Source organism: Lissotriton helveticus, chromosome 5_1, assembly GCF_964261635.1.
Source record: "Lissotriton helveticus chromosome 5_1, aLisHel1.1, whole genome shotgun sequence".
In the NCBI taxonomy this organism is placed as follows: domain Eukaryota; kingdom Metazoa; phylum Chordata; class Amphibia; order Caudata; family Salamandridae; genus Lissotriton; species Lissotriton helveticus.
Window position 1 is genome coordinate 934247320 of NC_136065.1, and position 26649 is coordinate 934273968.

Genomic DNA, 26649 nt, shown 5'->3' on the forward strand with positions numbered 1-26649 from the left:
CTCTCCTCCATGTAGAGGTGGTTGTTGGCTTGATAATGACAGCAAAAACTTCTCCACCTTGGCAGCCACCACAGTTAAGCAGCAAAGTATCTCCCAAATTTAGGCTGATATGACCGCCACTGGCTTAAGCCAACTTGTGGGAGCGGCCGTTCTCCACAGACTAGGATGGCTGAAATCTTCTTCCTTCTGTCCGGTGATCCAGAGTAAATTACTCGTCATGCCATTTGATAGCGAATCCTTGTTTGGCAAGCATGTGGATGATGCCCTACAATCTATCAAGGCTGACACATATACTGCAAAGTCCCTTGTAACTCTTCAATATAGGAATCAGCCCTTTCAGGGAGCCAGAGGGACATATTCCTTTAGAGGTGGTTACAAGCCATACAGCCAACAATATCAGCCAAACCAAACTCAAAACCGCCCAACTATGGTCCACAGCAGCAGTATAGACAGCCACCAGCGGCTGCTTATAAACACTTAGCAAGAGGTACATTGGCTACCTGAGTCAGAGATTCTAACAGCAAACTATGACCTGAGAATATTGTCGGCTACTCCTTTTCCTCACCCAGCCCATTTTGGAGATCTAATTTCAAACCATCTTCATTAGTAGTCCAAGAAAACATCCGTCAAGTGGGTGCGCAATGTGAGCTCCCAAGGGCACACCCTGGAGTTTATCCAAAAAAAACAAAAACACCTTCACCATCTGAACCACCTCCCCCTCGCTTAACCCAGCTCCTAGAACAGATCTCTTTCGTGCTACAAATAGGAGCAATAAAATGTGTACCAAAACATCAGAAGGGATTGGGATTCTACTCCTGTTTCTTTCTAGTCAAAAAGCCCTCAGGAGATTGCGTCCAATTCGCGAACTACGACGCTTGAACACATTCTAAAGAAGCAGTCATTCCGCATGGTGATGATTCAGGACATTTTGCACCTTCTCAACAGCAGAGATCATAAGACGTCACTATGGAAGAAAGGAAGGAACAACGGCATGCGGTCCACGCCGAACACCACCCACGGCCAGTTCTACTGCCGCTGAACATTCACCATCCTCCACATGGCCACGGGCCCCCCACGATGGATGTCAACACCACCAAAGCCCTCCTCAACATGCGCCCCCTGCACAGACATGCCGTAGAGATCTGAGACCTCCTCCGCTCCCTCCCGCCAGACGTCGCCTTCTTCACGGAAACCTGGACCAACGCCTCCTCTGCCTGACATCGCCACTTCCATTCCCGACGGCTACAAGATCCAGAGGAAGGACCACCCCAACCACCCAGGAAGAGGACTCGACATCGCACATAAGAGCTCCCTCTGACTCTCCACCTCCACATCAAGCGACTCTTTCGCCACCATCGAACACCTTCACTTCCAGATCCAGACCAGCCCTAGAACCACCCTTCGCACATCCTCGCCTACAGACACCCCTGGATACCGCGTTTAGTTTGCCACTACTATTACTGAGCTCATCACACCATCGCCTCCGTGGACTACATACTCATCGGAGATCCGAACTTGCACCTCGGCAACCCCAACTTCACCACCCTCCTGGACAACCTCGCCAACACCGGACTGAAACAGCTAGTCACCACCCCTACCCTCAAGGTAGGACACATCCTTCTCCCCATCTTCGCAGGTGGGAACATCCGCCTCGGCCGCACCACGCAGCCCCTCTGGACGGACCACCACTGCGTACACTTCTCTTCCAACACCGCCAACACTCTCAAACCCACTTCTCGCCCTCAAACCCACTTCTCGCCCTCCTCAAAGGAACTGGAGCAAGGCAACAGAGGAGCACCTCAACTCCACCCTCAGCCGCGACCCCCCACCTCGACCAACTCTTAACTCTGCAACCAAGGAAGTAATCCACTGGATCACCAACTGCGCAGACAAGCTCGCACCCCTTTGCACCACTGACCGATAACGCCCCTGAAGGCCACCTTGTTCACCAGCAACCTCCAAGAAGCCAGACGCTCTTGCAGACCTCTGGAAAAACGATGGAGAAACCGCAAAACCACAGAAGACCTGACCACCTACAAGAACCACATTACAGACTACCACCAACACATAAGATCCACAAAGGAGACCATCATCCGGAACATAATCCTCACCAACTCCAGCAACTCAAAGGAACTTTTCAATATCAACCAGCAATTCCCCAAGTCCCACAGCTGAGCCACAGACATCACACCCTCCTCTACAACAAGCTCAGCTCCTACTTCCACCTGAAAATCAAAGCCCTCTATGACGCACTTCAATGAGCAGACTCCTGAAATCACCCTTCCCTCCAGCGACGACAGCCAGCCCACCATCACCGCCTGGACCCTGTTCCCCACCGAAGATACCACCACGACCATGAAGAGCACCCACTCTGGAGCCCCCACGAACCCCTGCCCTCCCCACATCTTCCACTAAGCCGCAGCCATAGTGCCCCAGCTACGATACGCCATCAATGCCCCCTTCGAATCCGGCACTTTCCCAGAAACTTGCAGAAGTCAAGCCCCACCTCAAGAAGCACTCTGCAGACCTGACGGACCTGAAGAACTAGTGACTCCTCTCTCTCCTTCCCTTCGCAGTCAAAGTCACTGAGAAGATCGTCAACGCCTAGCTGACAAACTACATCGAAGAGAACTCCATCCTCTAGCCCTCTCAATCCGGATTCCGCAGCAACCACAGCACCAAGATCGCCCTCCTCGCTTCCACAGATGACATCCGCACGCTCCTCGACCAAGGCCACACCGCAGCTCTCATCCTACTCGACCTCTCCGCAGCCTTCGACACCGTTTCCCACCGCTCCCTCATAGCGAGACTCCACGACGCAGGAATACAGGGAACCACCCTCGACTGGCTCAGCTCCTTCTTCGCCGCAGAACCCAAAGGATCAGACTCCTGCCTTTCCTCTCCAAACCCACAGAGATCAACTGCATAGTATCCCAAGGATCATTGCTCAGTCCCACGTTCTTCAATATCTACATGGCCCCCCTCGCCGCCATAGTCAGACAGCATGGACTCAGCATTGTATCCTACGCCGACGAAACCAAGCTCATCCTCTCCCTCACGAAGGACCCAGAAACCACCAGACTCTGCTTCCAAGAAGAAATGAAAGACATAGCAGCTTGGATGACCAGCAGCTGTCTGAAACTCAACTTGGAGAAGACATAAGTCCTAGTCCTCGGACCATCCCACTCTGCATGGGACAACGCCTGGTGGCCCCCTGCCCTTGGCACCCTCAGAACCTTGGCATCATACTGGACTCCTCCCTCACCATGACCCAACAGATCAGCGCTGTCTCCTCCATCTGCTTAAACATCCTCTGCAAGACCTTCAAGTGGATCCCCTCCCCGAAGCCAGAAAGACCGTCACCCACGCACTCATAACAAGCAGACTGGACTACGGAAACGTTCTCTACACTGGAATCAACAAATCCCTGCTACACAAACAGACCATCAAGAACACCGCGGCCAGACTCGTCCTCGGCATCCCACAACATGAGTACATCATGAGTACATCATCCAACACCTGCGAGATCTCCACTGGCTCCCCATCAAGAAGAGAGTAACCTTCAAGCTACTCACCCACACCTACAAATCCCGGCACAACATCGGACCCAAATACCTCAAGGAAAGAGTCTCCTTCCATGTATACAAAAGGAACCTCCGCTCCACCAACCTCGCCCTGGCAGAAACGCCGCGCATCCACAGAACCAGAGCGGGTGGAAGAGCCTTCTCCTACATCGCGGCCAAAGCCTGGAACGAGCTCCCAGTCAACATCAGACTCTCCCCTACTCTGCACACCTTCAGGAAGAGCCTCAAGCCCTGGCTCTTCAGCTGACCGGAGCTGCAACCCCCACCCCCGTGCCTTGAGACCATCACGGGTGAGTAGCACGCTTCAGAACCCCTGATTGATTGATTGATCTTCAGGAGGCCTACTTCCACATTCTGATACACCCAAAACATTGCAAATACCTCTCTTCCCAAGTAGCCGGCACACACTTGCAGATCAAGGTCCTTTCATTCAGGCTAAAATCTGCCCCCATAATTTTAAAAGATGCTAGCCACAGTCCCTGCCCATCTCAGACAACAAGGAGTCCAAATTTGTCCTACATTTCAACAGTCGGCAACAGCCACATCCATCTGCTCGCAGTATGCAATTCACCCGGCCGAATTATCTGCTACCAGAAATATCACTTGTATTCCACAACAACTTTAACGTTCTTGGGAGCAGTCTTGGACACAATGCTGAACAAAGCATTTCCATCACAGGACAGACAAGTAAAGATTCGGCAACTAGCTCACAGACTGTCCGCTAAAATGATTGTTTCTGTACAGATCTACTAATCATTCTTGGGAATGAATTCTTCCTGCATCCACCTTGTTCCACATGGTCGGTTACAAATGCGTCCACTTTGGGAGGAACTGGACAAACCATGAATCCAGGCACATGAATCCTTCGCCGATCTCATCCAAATAACTCCAACAGTGAAAGTAACCATGTCTTGTTGGACACAGATTCCAAATCTGTCCAAAGGTTTCTCATACCTAGCACAGATCTCAGACTGCATCTTATTAATAGATGTTTCCCTGGAAAGTTGGGGTGCCAACCTCCAGGACTTTCAAATAAGCAGCACATGAAATTCAGACGACGCAAAGCTCGCCATCATTAAACTGGAACTGAAGGCAATCTCATTAACACTAAAATAATTTCTCCCCAAGACACAAAACTCGGCGGTACTCCTATGCACATAAAATACCACCAGTATGTTTTGTCTTAACCAGCAGGTGGAACACCCTCACAAGTTCAGTCTTGTGAGGCCCAACACATCTGGTCTCTTCAACATCAGATATCGCTCAAAGCAGAACATGTGCCAGGAGTTTTCAACACTCGCTGAGGAGGACATGTATCCCTTACCACGAGTGGGTACTAGACCAGCACATTCCGACAATCTTTTCCACCAGTTGGGCAAGCCCAAACTGGATCTATTTTCTTTGAAAGACAACAAACAATGCCCATTATTGGCAAGCTGGCATCCCCAACAGGGAAAGTGGGGAAATGCATTTTTGCTGAGCTGGTTAGAAGTCTATGCTTATGTTTTCCCCTGATCCTGTTGATTCCATGAGTGCTCAACAAACTAAAGAGAGAGCCCTGCAGACTTCTCCTTATACCACCTAAAGGGCCCAGGCAGTTCTGGTGCACGGAGCTCCTGCTCCTCTCAGAACAACTTCATGTTCAACTCTTTTTTTTTTTTTTTTTTTTTCGGGGTTCAAATCTGCTTTATTGTATGAGAAAAAGTACAGCACACAGCTTGCTTCGCCCACAACCCGGAGGCCGGCAGCAGAATGGAGAGGTCTGTACACAGCCATACAGCCGGCATCCCGGGGGCCCGGCGGCAAACATACACATACGGTAATCTTGTTCGGCAGTTGGTGGCGTGGGGTAGCAAGGATGAGCAGCAGCTGAACAGGGTTTTTTGCGAGAGAAGGTTCTCTCCATTTCGTTGAGATTCATAAACAGTAACACAAAAACATCCCAACTAGGTAACAACGAAAAGGCAATGCATGACCGTATAATAGGATCAGTGATAGAGTTCTGGCGTGGCGATCCAGGCAGGCAGAGGTGAGTGTGAGATCTCGTGTTCAGAGTGCATGACCCGATACAAGAGGGACCAACAGAGGTCGGTCGTGGACAGGTGTAGGGAACCCTGGAGCATCATCCGCTGAAGGTGTAAGAGCATGCAGTGAGTGTAGTGTAGAGTTTACACTTGCAGAGAGGGAGGGGCGGTGAGCAGGCCAAGGCAGGACAGCCCACAAGGTCAATGACCATTCAGGGGTACACGGGGGCTCGGGCAAGGAAATCAAGCCAGCCCAGACGAGACGTCAGGCTGGGTCTAGAGCATAGTCCGGGTTCTTAAGTGACGTCAGGCTGCCCGTCCGGGCAAACGCCGTCATCCGGGCGTGCGAGCAGATAGTGCACAAGCGGCTCCCAGATGTCTCTGGGACGACACGAGAGAGGCAGCAGTTCAGCAAAGGTAGCATGCTGGTCTTGGCAGTATATCAAGTCCTTGAGCCAGTCTTTGAATTTGGGCGCCCTTCCTCTGCCCCACCGGCACGCGACCCGCCGCCTGGCCATGAGTAAGGCAGTGTCGATGAATTTCCTGCAGCCTCTGGGCATCTGCATCGTATACCCTAGGAGGGCCATCAGGGGGTCCGCAGGAACCACCTCCTCTGTCATTTCAGCAAGAGCTTCCAGCACTTGTCGCCAGTAGTGAGCCACCTGGGGACACTCCCATGCCAGATGGAGAAAATCAGCATGGTCAGCATGACAGCGCTCGCATCGGTCATTATCCGCCAGTCCGAACCTAAGTTTCCGCACCGGCGTGTAGTACACTCGTTGAAGAAATTTATAGTGGATAATTTTCAACCTGCTACTGGCAGATATACGGGAAGTGAGCGCGCAGCAATAGTGCCATTGGTCGTCCGACACCTCAGTCGCAAGCTCAGCAGACCAGCGCATTCGAGCAGCGGATTCCGGATCAGGGGCAGCACTGCGGAGCTGACGGTAGAGTCCAGAGACCAGATGTGCACCGTCCTGTGACCCTAATAAGAAGTGCAGCGGAGGGAGGGTCTCGGGCTCAATGGGATAATCAGGTAAAATATCTTTCATCCCTGCACGCAAGCGGATGTAATAGAAGAGCTCGAGGGGGGTGCGCTCATGCGTTTTGAAGAACAGGTCAACCGACTTGAAACGACCCTCATGAAACAGATCGCCCCAACAGGTGACACGTAGTGTATCACAAAGACGTCGGAAGCCCGTTTCCGATAACAATGTGAGCTCCGGGTGGTAGGCAAGCGGTAACCTGGGCGAGTAGATCAATGGGCATGATAAGCTTTTAGCCATGCGGCGCCACGCGTCCAGAGTGCAGGAAACCGAGGTATTCGGCGTGGTTATGGACGCCTCAGGACAGTGCAGCAGCCCATTGAGCGGGATTGGGTGCACGATCCAGTCTTCGACCGCTATGTGTGGCATAAAGGGGGTAGGAGCCATCCAGTGGTAGGCGAATTGCGCCTGTGCGCACTGGTAGTATGCCTCAAAATCAGGGACATCAAAACCTCCTTTTTCATAGGGAAGGATCAGCGTCGACCATTTTAACCGGGGGCTCTTGCCTCCCCAGAAAAGCCTGCGTAACTCCGTCCGAAGCGTTTTGAAAAAGAAAGCCCCAGGGAAGTAAGGGACATTGAGGAAAAGGTACAGAAAGCGGGGTAGGACCACCATTTTTATGAGCGAGGCCCTCCCGGCCATAGAGAGTGGTAACGTGATCCATCTGTCGATGGAGGCAGTTAATTTGGTCATGGCAACTCCATAATTGGAACGCAGTGTCTCGTCCTTGTCACGAGAGATGCGGATTCCCAGATAGCGGAGATCCGTACTGCACCACTCCAACGGGTAATCAAGGGGGAAGTCGCACACCGCATCCGTTAGTGGGAAAAATTGCGACTTGGTCCAGTTTATGTGGACTCCAGACATACCGCCGAATAAAATAAGTTCCCGAAGTAGGGGATTCAGATGTGTCTCAGGATGCTTGACGTACAGCGTGATGTCATCCGCATAGAGCGATACGTCAATTTGCCGCTGCAGGCATTGCACAGCACCAGTTCGATTCAGCTGCCGTAGGCGACAGGCAAGAGGCTCAACCGCGATGGCGAATAACAGGGGAGAGAGCGGGCATCCCTGCCGAGTGCCCCTCGTGAGCGCGATGGCCTGCGACAGGCGTCCGTTAATCAGCACCCTGGCCGTGGGATCCGTGTACAAGAGGCGGACCCAGGACAGGAATAGCTTAGGGAACCCCATGCTAGCCAGTACCGAAAATAGGTAAGGCCATTCAATAGAATCGAAAGCCTTGGTGGCATCGAGGAATACAGCTGCCACTGGGGTGTCAGGGTGAACTGTGCGGAGCAAGGAGAAGAGGGTGCGAAGATTGTGGGACGTAGATCTGCCCGCCACAAAGCCAGACTGATCAGGCAATACAAGTCTGGTCATAAGGAGCGATAGTCGAGTGGCTAGCACCTTGGCAAGGATCTTGACGTCACAGTTTAGGAGGGAGAGCGGGCGGTAAGAATCGCATGATGTGGGGTCTTTATCTGGCTTTAGGAGGGAGGTGATCACCACCTCGCGCATAGAGCGGGGAAGAATACCATCAGCAAGGGATTCCGTAAACACCTCTCGAAGCACTGGCGCCATAACATCAATGTAGGCTTTATAAAATTCGGCAGGTATGCCATCAAGGCCCGGGGCCTTGCCATTCCTGAGGGACATAATTGCCTCACGCACCTCTTCGAGCTCGAAGGGCGCAGCCAGAAACTCCCTGTCCCCATCGCTGAGCCAGCATAACGCCACATCGTTGAGGTATGATGCATAGGGCGCATCCGCCTCCGCAGTGGAGGTGTATAATGAGGAGTAGTGCATTGCGAATGTGTGTAATATTGCATCAGGGTCACGCACAGTGGTACCGGCGGTGTCGGTGATTTCCAATATGGTGTGGTGCATATGTGAGGGTTGCGTGAGTGTGGCCAGTACCTTCCCGGGCCTATCGCCTTCACAGTATTTACGGGCTGTCCAATGCTTGCCCCGGTACTTCGCTTCCCTGGCAGCCTCCTCCTCATACCTTGATAGTGACTCCCTAAAGGCGGCCTGCAGGCCGGGGTCAGTGTCTGATGTCATGCGGAGTTCCAGGGACCGTAAGTCCTTCTCCAGTGTGGTAATGGAGTGCAGAATATCACGTAGTACCCCGTGGCTCTTAGATATGCAGTACCCCCTGACAGTGACCTTAAACGCCTCCCAAATGGTCTCAACCGAGTCAACCGTCCCCTTGTTTCTGGAAAAGAAGTCCGCTATCTCTTCCCCCAGTTCAGTGCAAAACAGGTTGTCAAGAAGTACAGCAGGGCGTAACCGCCACTGCGGCCGGGGAGCATCCCACCCAGGGATACGGAATCGTAAAAGTACAGGGCTGTGATCAGAGTAGGTTCTAGGCAGGTGAGTAGCCCCCACTAAGTCCGCAGCGACCATCCTAGTGACTAAGAAGTAATCCAGGCGTGCCCATGTCCCAGTATGAGAGGTGAAATGTGTACCTTCCCTTCCATTAGGATGTGAGTGTCTCCATATATCTAGAAGTCCACCCTCCTCGATGACTCCCCCCAGTGCCTCCCTGGCCCTCGGCTTATAGGAGCCAACCCCATCCGCTCTGTCTAACATGGGTATCAATGCCAGGTTGAAATCACCACCCCATACTATGTGTCGCGCCCCAACAGCCACTATCTGACCCCACAGAGTGGTGAAAAAGGCAGGTGAATCAATATTAGGTGCATATACGGATACAAACAGATACAGGTCACGGCCTAGTCTGCCCCATAATAGAGCATAACGGCCTTCTCTGTCCGACATGTCCCCACATGGTTGGAAAGACACATTGCGGGCAACAAGAATTGCCACCCCCCTGGCATAAGTCGAATAAGAGGAAAAGATACGGTGTACAGCCCATTTCTTTGCAAAAGTGGCGCCACCCCGTGCGGGCAGATGTGTCTCTTGTAACATGGCCAGCTGCACATGATGTCTATCGAGGTAGGCAATAACATTACGGCATTTCCTAGCATTATTCAGTCCGCGGACATTCCAGGATAAACATGTCAATTGCGCATTCGCATTTAAATCAGCCATGGGCAAAACAACGACGAGTAAAGGAGGGCCCCAGAGGGCCGCAAAATGCAACCTCCCCCTCCCCGACAGTGCCAGAGTGTAGTCCAGGTATCGGAAATATACACAGTTTGTACAGCCCCCATGCATTACTGGACAAGCAGGCTAGCAGAACACATGCAGACAGAGCCGCCATGGATAGATCAGTAAGATAACATAGCAGCGCCAAGACAGGCAGCATAACATAGCCACCCCCGCCCAACCAGCAACGGTGCACACACCAGAATAATGTCCACGTGGAAAGTGTAGTCAATGATTGCCTCTTGAAACATCCCCACCCCCCACCCACCCCAGCATCCCAATCATGCCAGAAGCCGATCTCTCCCACCCAACAGCCCTTCCCCCATCCCTCCCCACCCAAATCCCGCAACAGCAAAAACTCAATCATTAGCAAGGTAAAGGGGATCACCCAATAGGGGTAACACATAGAGTGCGCACAGCCACTCCCTGACCCTGAGCTCCATCACTGTGCCGCCCTCGGGGGAGACTAGGGTCAGAAAAGTGGACCTTGGTTTTACGTTACCACAGGGGTGCAGGTTCAGCGCATGTCCATCATCCGCAATCCACCCAGTGTCCGTGCAGCAGTCCGTGTAAAGAAAACCATCCTGAGTAGATAAGGCGTACGGAGCAGCACAAGGCATCAGTTAGCCGTTCCAGGGTGATGAGGATTAGTCTGCCTCTTCATGACCTTCATCATCAGCTCGACCATCCCGCTGGGACCTTCGAAGCGATTTCAGGAAGTCTTCAACCTTTTGCGGATTAGTGAAGAATCTTTGTGTGCCCTGGTGCGTGACTCGGAGTTTCGCAGGATACAAGAGCGCATAGTCTATTTGGGCCTCTCGCAACTTTTTCTTTACCGGAAGGAATTTGCGTCGCTCCTCCTGGACCATGGGCGTGAAGTCTGGGTAAATGGAGAACGTCACACCATTGTAATGCAGCGACCTCTGAGTCCGGGCCGCCCGAAGCGCAGTATCCCGGTCACGGTAATTCAAGAGACGAGCTATTATGGGCCTCGGTGGGAGCCCAGGCTTGGGCACAGGTGCCAGGGAGCGGTGGGCCCTCTCAACGATAAATTGTGGCGAGAAGGCATCCTCGCCGAGCGAGCCTCTGAGCAACTTCTCGATGTATAGCTCCATCCTGCCCGTGTCTGTGGACTCCGGCACATTGGTGACCCGTATGTTATTCCGGCGGCTGCGAGCCTCCAATTCCTCATTTTTAGCCGCTATGACCCTAAGCAAGTTGTCCATCCTGCTCAGTTGCGTCGTGTGGGTCGCGGTAATGTCTGAAGTGTCGGATATACGTTGCTCCGCAGTTGTGATGCGCTCTTCGTGACGATCAACTTTGTGCACTAGCGCGTCCAGTCGAGCAGTGACCCCATCCACCTTCTCAACCACCGTGGCAAACCCCTGCCGCATCTCCTGTATTAAGTTGGTCAGATCAACGCCCGCAGTAGCCGAGCCGGTAGCTTGTGGGGACGATGCGCTAGGTACAGGATCCGCTTGTACCGATTTCGCTCCTTTTTTTGCGCCTCCAAAGCTAAGCTTCGCCTGCCGATGTTCAGGCCGCACCATGGTGGTTAGCTGTCCTCGCACCTGTGCGCCGTGGAGCGTGGCGGCGTGTCAGGGTACCCCAGTGGGAGGCGACTGTAGCAGGGTAGCGATTTCGCAGGTGCCACAGTGGGACAGCAAGGGCCAATACAAAGGCGGGCTCAGGGGTACAGGAGACCTGTGTGGATCCAAAGCGCCGTGAGGCTGTGCAGAAGGAGGCGTCGAGGCAGGGGAGGCTCCGGGCCTCTATGCGCAGGTCAGTGGAGGCGCCAATGGCCCAGGCGGGTAGACTCAGAGAGCGGCAGGGCACCGGTGGAGCGAGGTGGCAGAAGAGGAGCCCCCTAGGGAAGGTGCAGCGTGAGTCTTCCGTGTGCCGGGGTCCCCAGAGGAGGTGCGAGGCCACAGCAGAGCCGGGAGAGGAGCAGGGTCCCCTCCGTGACAGCAGTCGGCGGCGCAGCAGTCCGCAGGGCCACCCAGGGTCCAGAGGTGGGGCAGCAGCGCAATGGACGCTCCGGGCATGAAACGTGACAGCACCGTGCACTGCGGGGGCCAGGCGCAACACGCAGCTACAAATCCGGTATGCTGCAGGGACCTGCCGTACCGCCAATAGTCCCAGGCAGTCGTGGGCACCCACACGGACCCAGGACACGGGCCTCGCCGCAGCCCCCACCAGCAGCCAGTAGCGGGTCAGTCCAAAGCCCCAGGAGCGAGGGCAGTAGTGGTAGAGGGGGGGGGGGCTCTGCACGGGTGGGGTGACAGCCTCTTACCGCCCAGCCAGGTCCGCACACGAGGTCTCAGCAGCAGGCCGCCATCCGTCCGGCACACGGCCCAGATCCTCGTGGTCAACCCCGGTGTTGCGTAGATCGCCGCAGCCGGCCACCGCGATCCGTCAGCTCCAGTGTGATCTCCGCTGGATCTTCAAGCGTCCGTAGCTCGAGGTGCGAGCGCCTGAGCGCCACCAAACTTGGGTCGATTGTAGGGTGTGACACCTTCTGCAGGCGACGTGGAAATCAGGAGATTTGGCACTCCGTGGCAGCAGATAACAGCAGGATCATTGACCAAGGTGCGGGAGCTGCGCGTTCAAGCAGCCATTCCGCTCGTGCGCCCTCTAGCGCCCCCCAACTTCATGTTCAACTCTAATACCAACATTGCTTGCCATGAATCTGGGCCAGGTCAGTCATCCCAATCCGACTTCACTCCACTTATCGGTCTGGCTCCTAAGTTCCAGGAGTTCTTCAACATAGACATTTCTGTAGACTGCAGAAAATTGCTGGCCAAAGCAAGAGCAGACACAATGTACAGAACCTACAAAATGCTTTTTGTGTGCAGAATCTAACATCCACCGTCTCACCTCACAGCTGGAGCAAATCCTCCCATATCTGCTCCACCTAGCAAGATCTAGTTTGACACATTCTTCCATCAGAGTGCATCTGGCAGCAATCTCCAGGTTTCAGCTATCCAGTAATACGCCTTCTCTATGTTCTAATCTTATTGTAAATCAGTTTCTCAAAGGCCTATTCCAGACTTTTCCTTCAGTACAAAATCCTCCACCATTGTGGTACCTCAATGTAGTACTGGGATAGCTATTGAAAAAACCATTAGAACCCATTGACAGGGCGAAATTAAATACCTTATGTGGAAAACTGCACTTCTAGTGGCTCTCACATCTACCAAAAGAATAAGTGGCATTCACACCTTTACCATTAAGGAACCTCTCCTTCAGTTCAAGTCAGACAGTTTTTATACTCGGTACCAATCCTAAGTTTATTCTCAAAGTGTAGTCAGACTTCCATGTGAACAAGCCAGTGGTTTTACTAACATTCTTTCCGAGTCCTCAAACAGTTGCAGAAAATCTCTACCCTCTCTAGATGTCAACCAGTGTAAAGGTTTACCGGTAAAAACCCCATAAAATCTGTAAAGCCTATCAACTGCTTCTAGCTTACGGTGGCATCAGAAAAAGTCTCCCTGTAACAAAACAGACCATCTCCAGAAATAGAGCAAATGTGACAAGTTAACAAGATTTAAAGGCATTTTTATTGCTCATTCACTTTGTTCACAATAAAGATGCCTTTAAATCTTGCTATTTTGTCGCATTTCATCTGCTTTCAGAGACAGAGGTCAAAAGTCAGTTTGTCTTCCTACTCGCCAGAAAGGACGAGTAGGACCTAAAAATAGCTCGCCCTAATTGAATCTGGCTTGCAAATGTGAGCGGGCAAGTGGATTTTTGGAGCCCTGATAGTCAGTGGAACCAGTCTCAGGGTCAGTTGACCGATTCAGTGTTGGTAGAGGGCTGCACCCATCTCTCTCTGCAGTGGTAGAACCCACAAAATGTATCCAAAGGGCGACCCTTTCTCGACCCTGTTCCACAGACAGTGCTAACAGCAGACGCATCGCTCACTCATTGGGGCGATCACCTACAGCATCACACAATCCAAGGGCTATGAAGTCTAAAGTACAAGAGCCTCCATATAAATGATCTAGAGCTACTAGCAGTGTTTCTAGCGCTCAGAGCTTTTTAAACTCACCTCATAGGCAAAGCAGTCCTAATTCGCACAGACAACATGACCACGATGTACTATCTACAGAAACAATCCGGGACACACACTCTCCAACTATCACGCCTTGCACAAGCTATTTGGAAATGGGCTATACACCAAAAAATGTATCTCTTAGCAGAACGTCTTCCAGGAGTAAATAATCAGATTGCAGACCTTCTCAGAAAACAGACACAGCAAATCCATGAGTGGGAACTTCATCCCCACATTCTCCTCCCCTACTTTCAGGAATGGGGATTTCCTCACATAGACATGTTCCCCCACAGCAGAAAACTCAAAATGCCCAAGCTTCGCCTCCAGGTTCCCACACCTGCTGTCCAAAGGCAATGCCCTATGGATGAACTGGTCAGGGATATTTGCTTACGCTTTTCTGCCTCTCCCACTCATTTCCTTAGTAGTTCGGAAGCTCAGACAAACATCCCGCAGACTGATTCTCATAGCTCCCACATGAGCACGTCACCCTTATTTCACCACTCTGCTGGAGGTCTCCTTAGTTCCACACCAAAAGCTGTATCTCAACTCCAGTCTCCTCACTTGGAGCCATGGAGAAATCAGGCATCCAAATCCCAAAGAACTCAACCTAGCGATTTGACTCCTGATGTCATAGTCTGGTTATTTAAAATTACCGTCAGACTGTATGAATATCCTAAAAGAGGCTATAAAGCCCACTACTCGGGCATGTTATGCAGCAAAATGGAAACAATTTGTTATCTTTTGCAACAATAACATTATCAATCCTCTTGATGCTTCAGTGCAAAACATCATCTGCGATCTTACATTTACAGCAATCTCGACTAGCATATACATCTATTCGATTGCATCTAGCAGCAGTAGCTGCATACTTAAAAAACAGACAACACTTATCTTCAATCAGAGTACCAGTGATTAAAGCCTTTATGGACGGATTAAAAAGAGTAATACCACCAAGAGTCTCACCTGCACTAGTATGGAACTTAAACATAGTCCTTACTAGGCTAATGGCCCCACTTATTGAACCAATACACTGGTGTCAATTACAGTTCCTCTCATGGAAGGTCGCTTTTCTCATTGCAATCACTTCACTAAGGAGAGTTGGTGAACTTCAGACATTAACTATTGAAGACCCTTTCTTTCAGCTTCACAAAGACAAAGTGGTTCTTCGAAAAATCCCAAATTTCTTGCAAAGTAGTTTCTGCTATTCATATCAATCAATCAGTTGAGTTAACTGTGTTCTTTCCTCAACCTGATTCTGTAGCAGAATGAGCTCTACACACACTAGATGTTAGAAGAGCTCTACTATACTATGTAGAAAGAACAAAAGAATTTAGCAAGACAAAACAGCATTTTGTTGCTTTTTCGCCACCACACAAAGGCATATCTAAATTGGGCATAGCCTGGTGGATCGTGAAATGTATCCAGACATGTTAGGTTAAAGCGAAAAGATATCCCCTAAAGCGCATTCCACTTGCAACATAGGGGCTACTTTGGCCTTCTTAGGGAATATTCCCTTAGCTAACATCTGTAAGGCAGCAAAATGGTCTACACTGTACACATTCACCAAGCACTACTGTGTAGATTTGTTAGCGAGGTAGCAAGCTAATGTAGACCAGGCAGTACTTAAACACTTCTTCAAGCAACTGCAACAGCTACAGGTTAGCCACCACTTTGGAAGTATACTGCTATATAGTCTATGCAAAGCAAGTGATCTACAGCTCACATGCTTCGAACGGATAATGTTACTTACCCAGTAAGCATCTGTTCTTGGCATGTAGAGCTGTAGATTCACATGTTCCCATCCGCCTTCCCGGGTACCTATAGTTGTTGCAGTTTCTTACTTTACATACATATGCAAGGAGATCCCTATTCTACACTTACTAACTCCATTCTCACCCTCTGCGGGAAAACAATCTAACAATGGATTCGATGCCCATGCATACTATCACCAAAAGGAGGAGTCACCTTACCCAGTGACTGGAAAGACTTCTTCGAAGAAAAACAACTTTTAAACATCCGGACCCAACACTATGCAAAGCATGTGAATCTACAGCTCTACATTCCAGAAACAGATTCTTACTGGGTAAGTAACATTATCCTTTTTCATCAGCAAGGAGATTTTCCCCCAGTAGCTGTACGCAGATGCTTCTTTTGCTAAGAAGATGCAACAGTCTGTATATCGGATGTGCTTTGCACTTTTACCTTGATATAACTGTGCCACTAGGCTCTACTGAGAGGGTTGGCAACGCTGTACTCTAGTGTACCTTTTAGGTGTTGGTTCATTTCAACAAGCTCATTTCCATACATCTTGACAAAGATATAATAATGGATGGATTCATGATTTTTTTTAATTGTTATTTCAAAGACTGTAATTCATATAGAACATAGTAACCTGGATGTTTCTTAATTTTGGCTAACATTGACATATTTGTGTGTGTCTGTGTGTGTGTGTGTAAATATTGTCAAATTGTTGGGAGTATAAACGATTTGAACACATTTCCCATTGTTTCATCTTTTAGGATTTAAATGCTGTAGCTTTCAGATTTAAAGACAAAGAACGCCCCAGAGGATATACTTCAAAGATAGCAGGATTATTACATGTACGTATCTAAGAAAAATCAATGAAATAGCACTTGTAATTCTTTGTAAAATATAGGACAAGCAGTGATCTTATGTGGTGTATCCACCAGACCTTCTTCAAATTACTTTGAGAACAAGCAAAATATGAAGATCAAGGTGAGTTACAAATTCATAGTCAATCTGCTTACTTGCTTGTTGGACAGTGCAGTCTTATTTTCTTGTTATGTGGCTGAATCAGGACTGCTGTTGGATAATAGGCAGTTCCTTCCTCATTTCACAACCAGCTTTTTGCAACTGACAAGAAAAGCCCTGCTTCTCCATTGTCCGTAAGGTTGTCCAGTAAAATCTGGCAGATTTGCTTTACCTCTTTGCTGCTAGACCCCCCCCCTCCCATCGTTGCTAAGCCTTTTTTGGGATATTTGGGGTAGTTCACACTTATGTCCCTGTACCTTTTTGTCCACATAAGGTATCCACACCAAATTTGCATCCTTTTCTTCCAACATCTTGAGGATTCTAAAGGTTCCCAGGCTTTTGGATTCCACTGGAGAGGACCCAGAAATTAACCAAATTACAGCAGCAAAAAAAATTCTACGGGGAAACAGTTCTGCTGAATAAAGCGTCTTTTTTTAACCTGCAAATTGTATCAACAAAGGGTTTGTTGTGCTGAAATGACCATCTTCTCAGCTTTCAGGGACAGGAAGACTTTTGTCAGAAAACCACATTTTTTTACACGGTTTTGGTTTACTGGGATATAGCCTATTTTTGCAATTTTTTGTGCCCTCAGCTTCCTTCCAGTTAGTGGTAGAAATGGGTCTGAAAGCAATAATGGATCCCGGACAGCTATACATTTCTGAAAACTAGATTAAATCTTGAAATCAGCAAGGGGTCATTTGTGTAGATCCTTCAAGGTTTGTTTATAGAAACTAACTGTTGACAATAAAGAATATTGAAATTGTGTTGAAAAAAAACACAATTTGTGCCAAAGTTTTCACCTGTTATTTCTTGTAAGTATGACCGATTTCTTTAAACCAATATACCGTTACATCTGCTGGGCCCTTCTGGTTGCTGGGATGTATAGGTTCACCAAGAACCCATGTAATCCAGAGCAAATACCTGAGTAGCGTCTTGCAATGTTTTTTCATTGTGTAGTGGTTATATAGCAGTTCATTTTTTTAAATATAAAGAGTGAAAAATAGGTACCAAGGAAACTTATATATTTCCGAAATGGGAACAAAATGTAGAGTTTAAAAGCAGTGGTTATTTGCAGATCTCCAAAATTGTGGGTACCCCCACAAGCATGTGAATTAGAGGTCATTTTTCAAAATGACTGTTTTTTTACAAATGGTCTTCTATTTGGAAGGCAGAAATTCAATTGTTCTACTATTCTGTGGTCCCTATAGTCTCCTGATAAAAATGTTACCTCACTTATGTGGGTAGGCCTAGTGCCTGCGACAGTAAACGGCTCAACACGCAACCTGGATGCATCAGATTTTTCCAGTGAAAACGGACTCTTTTTTTTTTTTTTCGATGTGCTGAGCTGTGGATTTTGGACCCCAGCTCTGCTGGCACCTAGGGAAACTTAGCAAACGTATACATTTTTGAAAACTGGATACCCGGGGGGGAACCCAGGATGGGGTGACTTGTGTGGCTCTCACCAGGTTCTGTTACCCAGAATCCTTTGCTCACATTTCTGTGATGGAAAGTTCTAGAATCTGCAGGGAGCCGCACACTTCCAGCCACCCACGGCCCAAAATACAACGTGGACACATTGAATTTGTCCAGTGAAAACTAACCGTTTTGTCGCAATGTGCCTAGTTGTGGATTTTGGACCCTAGCTCTGCCGGCACCTAAGGAAACCTAACAAACCTATACATTTTTTCAAACTAGATCTCCAAGGGAATCCAGGATGCGGTGACTTGTGTGGCTCTCACCAGGATCTGTTACCCAGTATCCCTTGCAAACCTCAATTTAAAAAAAAAAAAGGAAAATACATTTTTCACATTTTTGTGATGGAAAGTTCTGGAATTTGTGTGAATCCAAAAACTTTCACCCACCCAGCATTCCCCAAAGTCTCCCCATAAACATGGTACCTCACTTGTGTGGGTAGGTCTAGTTCCCACGACAGGGATTGGCCCAAAACGTACTGTGTGGACTTCAAAAGTTTAGATTACAAAAAGACTTTGTTTTGTGAGCGAGTCACCAGCGTTTTTAATCCCGGTCTCGGTGGCCACCTAGAGAAACCTACCAATCCCGGACATTTCCAAAAACTAGACACCCGAAGGAGTCCAGGGAGGTGTGACTAGAGTGGATCCCCCAATGTTTTCCTTCTCAGAATACCTACAAACCTCTAATTTAGCTGAAAAAATAAAAGTTTCTCACATTTCGTTGTTGGAAAGTTTACGGATCACCGGTGTGACGCAAATTTCTTACCACCCATTATAACAGGTCTCCCTATAAAAATGGTACCTAACTTGTGTGGATGGGCCAAGAACCCGTGGCAGGGAAGGGCCCAAAACCTACTGTGGAGACACCAAAATGATTTATTGCAAAACGACCTGGTTTTGCAAGGGGGGCACCTGCGTTTATGGTCCCGGGCTCGGTGGCCATCTTGGGAAACCTCCCAAACCAACACATTTGTGAATAGGGGGCAGATCAGGGGCTTTTTCCCCCATCTGCCTCCTTGGGGGGGGGGGGGGGCAGGAATGCTGTGGCGATTTTTTTGAGAGGTGGGGTTTTGGTATGCCCCCAACCCTGAATTTAGAAACAAAAAGAATCAATGTTGCCCCCATCAGCCTCTTTTGGGGGGGGGGGGGGGGGGCAGAAAAGCTGTGGAAATTTTTTGGGGTTTGGGGGCATTGGCATTGCAGCTCCCACCCCCTACATATTAAAAAAATAATAATCCCTGGTGCCTAGTGGGCTTTCTGCCCCTCCCGGGGTCAGATCAGGGGCTACTGCCCCAATATGCCTCCTGAGTGGGCAGAAGGTCCGTGGCATTTTGTTTTGGCAGGGGGGGGGGGGGCATTGGCATACTCATTCTGGGTAGCCCCCACCTCTGAACTTTGAAAAAAAATAATGCCTGGTGCCTAGTGGGCCATTGCCCCCATCTCCCATCTGCGGGGGGGGCGCTCAGAAACAAATTGTTTTTATGGGGGGGGGGGGGTCATTGGCATGTCCAGGAAGGGCATCCCCACCCCGGACCATAAAAAAAAAAAATCCCTGGCGTCAAGGGTGCTTCCTGCCTGTCCCCCGGGAGGGGTAGATTGGGGGCTACTGCCCTATCTGCCAGACTGATCATGCCAGTTTTCTGGGGGGGAGGGGGTGGCAAAGACCCTTGCCCAAGGGGCCGCTCCCCCCTCCCTGGTGCCTAGTTGGTGGATCTGTGCTTAGGGATCGCGCACTTGGGGCGATCCCCAAGCAGGGATCCACCAGGAAAGGGTATCTTTGAAAAGGGGAGATTCTCCACTTTCCAACAATACCCCTCCCATGAACTTTGGTGATTGGGGGTTGATATAGCTCCACGTGCACCGAAACAATGAAACAAACTAAGTTTCAGTTTCATTTTCAATGTAATGACTGTAGCACGCCATGCGCGTGATCATCATTACATTGAAACAAAAAAAAAAGCCTCCAGAGATTGGGGAAGCTCTAGCCCACCTCTCGAGGCAAAACATTTTTTTAAAAAGGAAATCCCTCTGCGGTTCCGCAGTAGAGGGATGTTGTGCCCCTGTGCACATGACGGAATGGTTCCGTCATGAGCCCAAGAGCACGGGTGCTCATGACGGTACCATTCCGTCATGAGCACCGAAAGGGACCCTTTTAAGATGCCTTACAGTCTTTAGACAGTTCAGCCCATTCTAGGCCAGATTAATGCATAAACTATTTGAGATTATCAAGGAGCAGACAGATTTTCTTCTGGACAAGGAAACTTTTATCCCTATTTGCTGAAAGTATATGCCTCTTCTGATAAGGAGATGCACAATGATCTAAACGTCAAATGTGCCTTGCGCTTCTACCTTAATATAACTATACCTATTCATTTTACCGATTAAAGTTTTTTAATTTTCTTGAGGCATGATGCTGGCACAGGGATCAGACGGGTAAGCTTATGCATTTGGTGTTGCTACCCATTGCATATATCTGGATCTTCCCCAGGTATACCAACTCTGACGGGGCATATGAGGGAAGATAGACTTAACTTTTATGGAGACTCTCTCATGCCTAGTATGAGATCTTTCCCATTATTAACACTCTCAAGGACACCCAAGCCATTATCTGGAAAAAAAACAGACTTATTACTTCAATTTCCAAGAAATGATTGACCAGGCAACTTGTGTATTCGAGTAAGGAGAGTGTGTAATGAAATGAAATGAAAAAAGATTTGTTAAGCGCGGTTGCTGCCCACGGGCGTCCAAGCGCTGAGTTAAGCAGAGAAGTGACGGAGAGGGAGATAAGGACTAGAGGGGTTTGGCGAACAGTACTGTTTTCAGCTTTTTCCGGAATGAGAGCAAATCAGGGGTGGACCGAAGAGAGAGGGGGAGGGCATTCCAAAGCTTGGCGGCGTTCAGCGAGAACATCCTACCCCCGGACCTGGCTCTCTTCACTCTAGGAACAACTGCCAGGAAAGCATCCGTAGACCGAAGGTTCCTGTTAGGGTGGTAAGGGATAACAAGGTTGTTGTTGATTGCTGATCCGGTCTTCCAAAAGGCCCGATGCGCAATGCACAGCGCCTTGAATGCCACTCTTTGCCTCACTGGCAACCAGTGCAGGCTTTTCAGTCCAGGTTTGGCTGACTGGGTACGTGGAGTCTGGAGTAGGGTACGTGCAGCGCAATTTTGTACCACCTGCAGCTTCCGGAGGGTCATCTCAGGGGCCCCTACGTATAGAGCATTGTTTGAGTCCAGGCGGGACTGGATGAGGCCTTGTACTGCCACCTTTTTGGCCTCTAGAGGCAAAAGTGGGAGGACCTTCCTCAAGATTCTGAGTAGGCCGAAACAAGTGGCGGACAGCTTGGTGGCCTGGGTGGAGAAGGAGAGCTTTTTGTCTAACCATACTCCCAGGCTCTTGACACTTTCCTTGGGGGTGGGGGGAACACCCAGACCGCAGGGCCACAAGGAGGTGAAAGGTACTGGCGAAGCTGGGCCTAGGAGCATGAGCTCTGTTTTTCCTCCGTTCAATTTGAGGGAGGAGTTGGTCATCCACTCCTTCACGTTCTCTAAACATTTCAACAGACCAACCGAGGATTGCCTGTTGTTCTCTTGGGCCAATGAAACCACTAGCTGGGTGTCGTCGGCGTACGACACGATTTTAATGCCGTGCGGTTCGACTACCCCAGCCAGTGGTTTCATGTAAACATTAAATAGTACAGGGCTCAGGGAAGAGCCCTGCGGTACTCCACAGCTGAGAGGCGTACTGGATGATGTTGTATCGCCGTCGAAGGTCTGAAAGGATCTATCAGCTAGGAAGGAGTCGAACCACCTTAATGCATCACCTGAGACTCCGATGTTATGGAGACGGTTCAGCAGGGTGGCATAGCTGACCGTATCGAAGGCAGCATTTAGATCAAGGAGGATCACTGCCACTGATCCTCCCTGATCCAGTATCCTTCGAGATTCTTCGGTGACTGCTAATAAGGCGGTTTCAGTCCCATGCTTTGGTCTGAAGCCTGTCTGGGACGTATGTAGTAGGGAGTGGTTCTCCAGAAACTGGACCAACTGGGCATTTATGTATTTCTCCAGCACCTTGCTAGCCCAAGGGAGGAGTGAGATGGGGCGGTAGTTGGAGTGATCATCAGGGTCCAGGTTGGTTTTTTTTAGCAGCGCCCGTACCATGGCTTGCTTCCAGGCAATGGGAACTGCGCATGCAGATATGGATGAGTTTAGAAGTTCCAGGATTACAGGCAGGGTAGCTTCGCCTGCCTGCATCAAGATTTCTGGAGGAGCTGGGTCACATGGAGAGCCCGACTTAACTTGGCGTGCCACTTTGTCTAAGGTGTCAAGGTCCAGGAGGGGAAAGTGATCAAGAGTTGGCTGATCTGGGGAGAGGGAAATTTTCGGGTGAAGTGAATCAGTCGCCTCCTGGTTTGAGGCTGTAATTGGAAAGGTGGAGTAAATTTTTAACACCTTATTATGAAAGAATTCCGCCAGCTCATTGCATTGATCTTGAGTCTTGATCGGATGGGGGGCCGTGATGACACTGGTGCATTGTTTTATTATGTGGAAGATTTCCTTGGGCTTTGATTTGGCTTCCAGGATTTTGTCGGAGTAGTAGGTTGCCTGGGCTAACCTAACCCCTTCTCTGTAAGCTTTGATCGCCTCTTTGTAGGATGCCTTTTTTTCCGGGAGAAAGTCTAAACGCCAGGCTCTCTCTCGTTGCCTGCAAAGGCGTTTTAGCTCTCTTAGTGAGTCGGAAAACCAAGGAGCTGATTTCTGCGTTCTCTTTGAGGACGATCTGCGAAGAGGGAGGAACGAATCCAAGGATTTCGTGATCCAGCCTACATAGTTTCCGTTTGCCACGTTGGGGTCTGGGCAGGGTGGCGGACGGGTGGAGTCCAGATCATGCATCCAGGATTCCACGGGGAGTTTTGACCAGTTTCTCCTAGTTGTGGTTTGAGGGGGTAATTGGGGGGCTTTGTGGGTGACCCAGGTAAACGGGACCAAAAAATGGTCCGACCATGGGAGGGGGGTGGGTTGGTCAACAATTAGATCAGTGCAGTTACTAAAAATAGGGTCTAGTAGGTTGCCTTTTTCATGGGTCGGGGCTGTGACCAATTGGGCCAGTTGAAGAGCTCCAAGGTCATCTATTAGCTCCTTAGCAATGTGGTCTGAAGGGGAATTAAAATGGAGATATGTGCATGCTTTGTTACCGGTACTCCGTTCTCTGATTAAACTGATTTTGAAGCGCGTTCCAGTCACTCCATTATAAACCTACCCACTCCAAAAAATATGATCACCATAAAATTATATGTTCGAGGCATATGAGCTGCAGATTGCACACTGTGCATAGATCGCCACCTAGTGTTCGGCCCGGATGTTTGCAGTTTGTTGTTGTCCTGAAAAGTTCTTTGGAAGTCACGAAATAGGTGACTCCTCCTTTGGACCACATTGCACATGGGCATCGGCTCCATCCCCAGATTGTTTTTTTCCGCCATCGGGCGTGGATGTGTTTCCTGCACTCCGGTTAGGAACCAAATTTCCTTCCGCAATCCTCACCCAGTTTGACGGTATTGTTTCGATCACGCTCCACATTGACGCGATTCTTCACCTTCGAAGTCTTCGATTCCGGTCGCCGACGAAAGCCTTCGGGCCTACCTAGGCCTTACTTCTGGCTCACGGAAAGGACGCCATTCAAGAAGTGTCCTCTGTGGGTCGAAGTTTCCCCACACCGACCTACATGAGGTGTGCAACCTTTGCCTCTCACTTGAGCACAAGGTTAAAGACTGTTCCGCTTGAGCCTCCTTCCGCTCCAAGAAGACGATCCGGGACCGACGAGCTCGTAGAACAGTGGCCCGCTCACCAGCTTCGATCCCCGACGACATGTTCGAAGAGGGCGTAGACGTGCCAGAACACCAGCACGCCGAAGAGAGTACCAGCTCCTCAGACGCCGAAGACTCAGAATTCGAGGAAGTCACTCCAGCTCAACGGGTCGTAAGTAAGATCGTCGACCCCCAACCCTTCCTTGACACCCTCTAAAAAGGCTTCAGGCACACCCTCACCTTCGGGCTCGGGTGCACACACCGAGAGACTGCTTCCCACACCCCACCTTCGGGCCCAGCAAAGAAGCCCATTAAGCCTATCCACGTGCCGGTCCTACACCGACACCGACGAAAAAGCCATCTTCGTCAACCACGCTGACCGTTGCTCCGACACCGAAGCACACGGCACCGAAGACTGGCAGCGGCTCATCGATGCCGAAACAGCATTCGGAGCCAACTAAAAAACCGCCTAAAGCTCCAGATTCACACGCTTCGGAACCGAAAAAAAAAAACGGAAACGAAGAAATAGGTTCCGGTAAAGGACACTTCAAAAGGGCACACTTCTAAACCGAAATCAGCTACAGACTCAGTGCCGAAAAAACCTATGGAGCCGAAAACCTCGACACTGAAGAATCTGCCCTGTTCAGTGGAACTTTTCACAGTTAATCCTAACCAAAAAACTCTTGTCAGGGATCCGAAGACCGGTCAATTGACTCTCCGTTCCAAAAAGAGATCACTTGATGCGCCAGCACCTCCTCCTCCTCCAAAGAAGAGCGACATTGCAACCTCTCCATTAAGGGTGCCTTCTCCTCCACCTCCCCATACTCTTCCCCCTCTTACACCTACTCCACCTCACCATTCACCTACACCATCCCCTGATCCACAAGATGATGTAGACACAGACTCTGATGACACAGATGGAGGTGCACATGTCCCAGCAGAGACCAATAGTCCCCCTCAGTCACCCTTGATGTGCCTTATGTCCCACAAGACGACATATACCCTTCTAGACCATCCCCACCAGAGGACACTATAGGTTTTAACGTACTAGTCCAAAGAGCTGCCCAATATCATGGGGTGGACTTGCATACAGATGCGATATAGGAAGATTTCTACTGCCATTTTACCAATGCTTAAGGGTGTAATCAAACATGCAACAGAGGTTTTTAAAGACCCCGTCAGGGCTAGGGTCCTCCATCCTCGAATTGAGAAAAAATATAAAGCTGCCCCTACAAATCCAGTCTATATTAAAGGCACCATTAGACTCTTTAGTAGTGTCTAATGCACGTAAACGTGCTAATTCTCAGACATCAGGTGAGTCCTCACCAGTAGACAAGGAATCCAAGCTACTTGATGCCTCAGGCAAAAGAACAGCGTCTCAAGCAGCTAATATCTGGCGCATCGCCAACACCCAAGCGTTGCTGGCCAGATATGACCGCTCATTATGATGAACTAGAGGTCATAAAGCAGCATCTCCCTGACAAATACAAAACAAGCATTTGCAATGCAATAGGTCTCGCATTATTTAATTTTGAGCTATTAGCATTGTAAATGGCAATTGTTTTTTGCTTTGTGCTATAGTTTTTTTTTTACATAAAAAGCTACATATAAAATATGTTTTATTAAAGTTATTTATGCAGTATCTAAATTTTGTTTGCATAAAAGAGTATCTGTCTGTCTTTGCTTTATTTTTTTATATCTGTACATGTCTGAATTAGCTCATATGTGCGTGAGTGCTTGTGCGGTCATATATGTAACAGTAATGAATGTAACTGCATGAACGTGTGGGTTTGTGCTTGTGTGTGTGTGTGCGCGTATTGGGGTAACTGTGCATGGTGTGGATTGCATGTTAGCATGTAACCAACTGATTTTGGCCTCAGAAGTTCACATGCCCACAATTACAGATTTCACTCACTGGATCAGGCTGAAATCCTGAGCCAACTGAAACGCCCACCAGTAAGCTGTAGCACAAAGACAAAAGACCCACGGGCATTTGAAGTTCCACATGTTTTGAGGAGTCAGCAGCCAATTTAAAACACATTTATGCAAATATGCAAAGGAAACTTCCAATCCTGCATCTGAACTTCAGTAGCACGAACAGGAAGGAGAAGCCAGACAGGACCTGCAGTGTTTAAGAAAGAAAAGTCTGAAAGTAACGGGGGGAGTGGGTGGGGTGCAAATGAATGCTGAAATAAACAATAGAGGAAAATCAGGAAATGTACTTGCTGCTCCAGAATTGAATGCAGTCATCTGTAAATGAAAAGCAATATTAAACACTATTGCATACTGGATCATCGGCAATGCATTGTGATTGGCTAGAATGTCAATTTATACGTATCTGAGGCTTTCGACACACAACAAATCAAGTGTAACACCTGCCTCGATTTTGAGGAAAGTTACTGTGTATGAAAAACTGACACTTGCAAAAAAGCTAATCCTGAAATGATACCACTGACTGACTGCACTGGACTCTACGAAAGAACTGACAGTGGTAACATAACGTTTTATAAAACTTAAGAATTCATACATATTTGTGTGTATTCATCAGAAGGTATTTCATATAGGTCCCGACTGCCACAGCTTGTGCGCAGTAAAAATTCAACAGTCTAGAAAACAAAACCCATAAAAGGTAAAACTGCATTATATTGTATTTGTTTTTTGTAAAGGTGTATATAATATATATATATATATATATATTTTTTTTTTTAAAGAGCCTTGTATGCTATAATGTATATGGGACAAACCATGTTGGGTTTTTATCAGGTGGAAGGGTTTATTT

General features: G+C 49.1%; 1 protein-coding gene across 2 annotated transcripts in view; it reads left to right on the forward strand.

Moving 5' to 3' along the window:
* IDE (insulin degrading enzyme) overlaps positions 1 to 26649 on the forward strand; it is a 1242012-nt gene that overhangs the window by 510979 nt on the left and 704384 nt on the right. For both annotated transcript variants that reach the window (XM_078643408.1, XM_078643410.1), the window contains exon 10: positions 16339 to 16419. In XM_078643408.1, coding sequence (XP_078499534.1) covers positions 16339 to 16419 — 81 coding nt within the window. The remainder of the gene's footprint in view (positions 1 to 16338; positions 16420 to 26649) is intronic.